Raw genomic sequence first — 6,000 nt, forward strand, 5'->3', positions numbered from 1 at the left:
AAGAAGCGATCAGAATAGAAATGGCTATTAAAGTCTACAATAGCTTATCCAAATCCTTAGGACTAGATGTACTTCAGATTTTTTCCCCCACATTTTATAAATGTGATGTGACACATCTGCCATATATTATGGATGTCCTGGAGTCTGGGGAATATTCTATAATCAAAGCTTAACATTTCTGCAGCAAAAATTTGCAGATACTCACGGTAAGTGGAGTGAAGATCATATATAGTAATTCAGATTAAGCTTTTGATTCTAAATGAGTTACATTTTTTTTTCAATTTTCAGATCATTTTGGATTTCAGGAGTGTAAATTTTACCTTTAGTCCTACAGAAAACCTGACTAAAAAAATGATTCAGGGAAAAAGAAAGCTACTGTATTATTTTTGTCTTCCACTGTCTTAGTCCACTGGCACATTTAACACACTGGTCACTCCTCCTTGAAACAATGAGAATCTTGGCTTTCACCGAGAGCACCACTTTCCTTCATTCTACCCCGACCCATAGTCACTCATCCACCAATCTTTAAATATCAGGGTTCCTCAAGTTCATTCACTGATTAACAAATCAAGAGCCTACCATGTGCCAGGCACTGTTCTGGGTGATTGGATGAGTCAGTGAATAAGAGTGGTACCCCAAATACACTTATCTCAGGAACGAATCACTTAACTGCTTAATATACAAACTTCGAAGTTATTCTTTATTCTGTACCACCATCACCCAGTTCCTACTCCATTTCCTATCCATTAACAAGTTTTATAGGTTTTACTCCCCAAACCTTCCTTAAATGTGTCCATGTCTGTCAACTGCAACCATTACATTTTATGGGGACCAATATGCATTTAATTCTTGCTGTCAGCCTTATATCAATCACTCTTTACCATTCTGTCCCTACTTCCAAAAGCTCTCTCTTTGTAAAACCTTTAATGGCTTTCTGAGTATCTTACCACAAAATCTTGTGTAGTCTGGCCTTATACTATCTAGCTAGGCACCTCATGGTTCCCCAAGTCTTCTTCCTCTTGGCTTCCTTTCGATTAAGTGTGCCAGCTTCTTTCTAACTACCAGGACAGTGCAGTTTGCAATATCATATGTAGGAAAAAACTTTTTTTATGGCTAGCCCACTCATTCTCTTCCTTCCTTGTCAGATTACCCTATAAAGGTGTCCTCTCTTACTGTCAAACATACAATCTTTCATTTCCTTCGTAAGACTCAATCTTTTGTCTACCTGGCAGAGTAGAGACTTTAAGCCCATTTGATATTTCTGAACCCAAAACTGACTTCACAGACAAGGATAAGCCAACTGCTATTTAAAGAGAGAATAAGACTTACTAACTAGCATAAACATCTCTATACTTGAACTTTTAAATCTGGCCTCATCTGTGATTTAATACCATTATGATTGCTACCTCTTCCCCAATTCCAACTATTTCCTGTAAGGGATTTGTCAAGTGAGGGATTTAAAGTTTGTTAAAAAGAGAGAAATAATTACTAATACTTTCTTTTACTGAAGCAGAGAAAAAAATTTTAATAATTTTTTAAAGAAGTTATTTATTTTTGAGAGGGGAAGGGAGGGAGAGAAACATCAATCTGCTGGTTCTCACACACCTGACTGGGAATAGAACTGGTGACTTTTCAGTTTGTAGGCCGGTGCTCAATCCACTGAGCCACACCAGCCAGGGCTCTCCAAACATTTTAATGCACCCTGCCAAGATGAAGAAAAAACAAGTGCACAGACCAATATGTACATAATTGTATAAACTGTACATATACAGTTTATCCTTGAACAACATGCGGGTTAGGGACACAGATCCCCACACCACCTGCAGCCAAAATCCACCTACAATTTTTGACTTCCCAAACCTGAACTACAGCACTCCCTTAATATCTGCAGGGGACTGGTTCCAAGATTCCCCTGCCCCACCCCCCACAACGTGGACACCAAAATCCCCAGATACTCTAGTGCCTTATATAAAATGACATGAAACAATGCATACAGTCATCCCTTTGCATCCATAAATTCCCAACTGTGGACTGAAAATACTGTTTTCAATCAGTGGTTGGTTGAATCCACAGGCAAGGAGTGTATTTACTGAAAAAAGTGTGTGTATAAGTGGATCTGTGCAGTTCAAAGGTCAAGTATTTATACAACCCTGTTATAAGGTGTACTCAGTAAAACAGGCACTAAATGTGATTAGTCTCCAGTTTAGTTCAAAACAAAGACAAGTTAACACTTCCAGATAAAGGATTAAAAACATACTGTATTCATGGCCTAACACAGCTTGGTTTGCTAATTACATTTTAAGTAAGAAATCACATCATTTTTTTTTTTTAGCTCTATCTTTTCAGAGATCATTGATAATCTTGCAGTACATACAACAAGATGGGCAAGTTTTAGAAATATGGTTTTGGAAAATCTGAAGGCACAAGTCACAAGCTACAAGAAATACGAACTTCTCTCACTTTTCCCAAAGGTTTAAGGATACCTCAAATTTCTCTTGGAACCAGCATTCCAGTGATCAAAAGGGTATAGTACTGAAGACTATGAAGTATACAGAGAAAAACACCTGTCTTGAGAATCCCTTTCACTTGCTAGACATTCTTTCTGTGTCACCAAGAGTGGCTAATGGTCTCAGTATGCCTAAAGGTAGGATTCCTATGGTTACAGAGTTTGCTACTCTACACTTTTTAATCTTTCTTTCTTCCACTTTCTTTACCAACAAATTAAAACCAGCTTAGATGAAGGCCCTATTACTACTGATACTACCCCCTCCCAATCGAATCCATGTGGTGTACCTTTTAGTAACAGAATTCTTTGGTGCAGATGCTGCTTTACTTACATCCTCTTTTTTTCACAATTAAAAAACAAAAGCTACCTTTATATGTAAACTGACAAAATAGTTTTCTGGTGATACAAACATGAGCTTTTGAAATTATGCAAAGCTTGACATACTATCACATGATAATAGTTAGCACAATACCTATCCAATTTAATAATCTCTGCAAAATGTTTCATTAACCTTCCCCCCACAAAAACCCAAAGAATAAATAGTCCAAATGTAATCAACTACAAACTCCATTGTAAAAATGAGCCAAGGAAGAATCACAGACCAAAGACAGATAACTGAACCAGAAATTTCCAAACATTCAATTATACAGCTGTTGTTGGCCATCAGGTAAAGCAGATGAATGGTCTACAAGAAAGTCACCATCACCGGGCTTAAATTATTTCCACTCTTCCATTCTACCTATGAAGCCTACAGCTTGTTCTTCAAACCAGCGTTCACACCCATTCCCTCAACAAAGACCCATAATAAATAGGTCCAAGACCCATCATAAATAGGTCCACGAATCAACAACAGCTGTTATAAAACTGCTACTTAAGTCTACCTCCCGGTTTTGCAGTTCAAGCCTAGCGACAAGAAGTTACAAGGGGCTTCTTCACTGTCAACAGCAACTACCGTTGCAGGAAAAGCCTTAGAACTAGTTTCCCCAACCTTTTTAAACATTTCTCCTTTACCTTAGGCTCTGACAAGAACAAATCTCCAAATGTCAGAAACAATGTAATTTTAAAAATTAACTTACACATTTACTTTCCTATGTGAATGCAAGGCCAGGGGTTTGCCAGTGACACAAATTTGCATAAAGTCTTAAAAACCAAACTGAAAAAAAAACTTTGACTGATGTTAAAATTAAAATGTAATCCCATCTCCACTCCTCCATGATGGCATAATTTTAAACGAGTATGTATTACACATATATGTTACCCTCACAAAATGTTTAAAACATGGTTTTGACTAGTGTTAGCTACCAAATATCAGTTTAGATTTCTTCTGCAAGATTTTAGATTTTTCCATAAATAACACAGGTGATTATTTTATATAAGCAGGCATTAAAAGACTCATCCTTGCTAACTAAAAAGATAGAGTATGTCCATTTCCAAATCAGAATCTGGCCCGGTCGTCTAAGGTCTTTCTAGACCCCTCCAAGATTTCTGTATTACAATACACCAAATGTAGGAAACAGCTTCCAAAATTTGTATTGCTTCAGACAAATCAGATAGGACTTTCAGGTCGCTAAGCCTAGCTCCAGAATTCCATCTCTGGGGAGTAACCTACTCGGAACTATTTAGCATGTTCAGGTCTTTGGGAAATCTGTAAAACAGGTTACTACTCTACTCAGTGTAATTTAGGCTGGCTCAGGAAACAGGATTCAGATTTAACGTTATCGCTCAAACTTCAAATTCGAAGAAACCTCAAAACTAAAGTCTGACTTTTATAATTTACTTACATGTACCATGAACTCAAGCTTACCTAATTATTTAGTACCTCTTCACCTCGCAAAGTTTTCCTAGACCAGGACTCCCACCACCTAAACCTCCAAAGTAGGGTGGTATTTCCTGATCGAACAAAGAGCAACAAAGGAGTGGGTGGTAACCACCTCTCAAGAGAGGCAGGCTAGGACCCAAGGAGTCTGACCTACAACACAAACAGTAATAGCTCCATCTTTCCTTAACACGTCCTATTTCCCGTGAAAACTAACTGCCTCAAACTCGAAAACCCTAGTTTTTATTGAGGAAGTGAAGCAGCCTTTTCATTTGAATGCTGAGAAAGTGGCGCTCAAAAAAACCAGCGAACAAAGGAGAGGGAATGAAGCCCACGCAAAACATCGGCGTGAGTGTGTCCCCAGCTGAACGTGGGTCTCCACCCTCGGTAACTACTTTGCAGCACCGACCTGGCTCAAGGGGCCCGAGAGGCAGGAGGCGGAGAAGGGAGGCGCTCCGCGCTGCCAGACTGGGAGGGGAACCAGCGGGATGGGGGGCGGGGGAAGAGAAGCGGACTGGAGGGGCGGAGCTCCCGCGGCAGCCCCGCTTTGTGTGGAGTCTGGGCCTGGGTACCGTTTCGACCCGGGGGGAAGGGTCGGCTGCAATGGGCCGGAGTGGGCACCCCCAACCTCTGCTCCCACGAGTGGCAGGCGAGAGAGATGCCAGGGAGAGCCGTCCCCTCCGCCATCACCACGAAGCCGGGGAAGGCCGGCACCGTCCCAGAGGCGGCGGACTGCACTGCCAGAGACAGAGCGTCGAGAGGGAAAGTGGGGTGTCCACCTGGCTCCCGTTGCAGAGTCCCCTAGGAATGCTCACTGCGGAGGGGGTCCCACTACCGGCGATGAGTCCGCAATGGGTTAAGATTCGGGCAAGCGTCGATCCCTCCCCCTTCCCACCCCTCAGCTCCGGCGCCCCCTCGCCCGGCGGCCTCAGAGCTCCGCGCGGCTGCGTGCCCGGCGCCCCAGCCCTGCCCTCCTGCCGACTCTGCCTCTCACCATCGTAGTAGTAGCAGACTTTCTTTTTGCCGCCTCCCTGACTGTACGCCATGGGCTCCTCGGCCACCGCCGCCTCCGGGCTCCTCCTGCTGCTGCTGCTGCCGCCGCGGCTCGGCGGGGAGAGAAAAGGGCTGGGGCTCAGGTGGGGGCGGCCGTCTCGCGGGGAAGAGCAGGCCGGAGGCAGGAGAGGAGGGGGCGCCGGAAGGGCTCGGTACGGCCGGGCGGAGGGGCCGGGAGCGCGGAGCCGGGGGTGGCAGCGGCGCCAACTCGCGACACTGGGGAGGGGGAGGGAGCCGCCAAACCACCTCCGGAGGCCGGGGGGAGATGGGACTCGTCCACTGTGGCCTCCACGGGGGAGGAAGGGGCGCGACTAGAGACCGAGGCCCTTCAGTCTTAAGATAAGGGGCTTTCTAATGAAAATCAACTTGGAGAATGCGGGGGCAAGTATAGCCGTGAAATTAAAAAAAAAGGCAGGTTTTCACTTTTTAAGTAGATAAAAAGAAGCACAGAGCGAGTGAATACTCTCCCCTTTCAGATCTTCGCGCAGTGGTTGCGCCTATCCGGAGCCTGCGCAGTAAGCTCCTCCCTAACCGTAGCCGCGACCGCCCTAGCCCCCTCCGCGTCGAACCCTGCCAGCCCCCACCTCCACTGTCGCGAAGCTACCGCGGGAGGCTACCACGTGCC

At 44.3% G+C, this 6,000-nt stretch overlaps 1 protein-coding gene across 1 annotated transcript in view; it reads right to left on the reverse strand.

Moving 5' to 3' along the window:
• The window catches only part of HDAC2 (histone deacetylase 2), a 28,160-nt gene extending 22,517 nt beyond the window's left edge, over positions 1-5,643 (reverse strand). The window contains exon 1 of the mRNA XM_028509227.2: positions 5,317-5,643. Coding sequence (XP_028365028.1) covers positions 5,317-5,368 — 52 coding nt within the window. The 5' untranslated portion in view covers positions 5,369-5,643. The remainder of the gene's footprint in view (positions 1-5,316) is intronic.
• Between the last annotated feature and the right edge of the window lie 357 nt (positions 5,644-6,000).

This window comes from Phyllostomus discolor, chromosome 4 (assembly GCF_004126475.2).
Source record: "Phyllostomus discolor isolate MPI-MPIP mPhyDis1 chromosome 4, mPhyDis1.pri.v3, whole genome shotgun sequence".
Lineage (NCBI taxonomy): Eukaryota > Metazoa > Chordata > Mammalia > Chiroptera > Phyllostomidae > Phyllostomus > Phyllostomus discolor.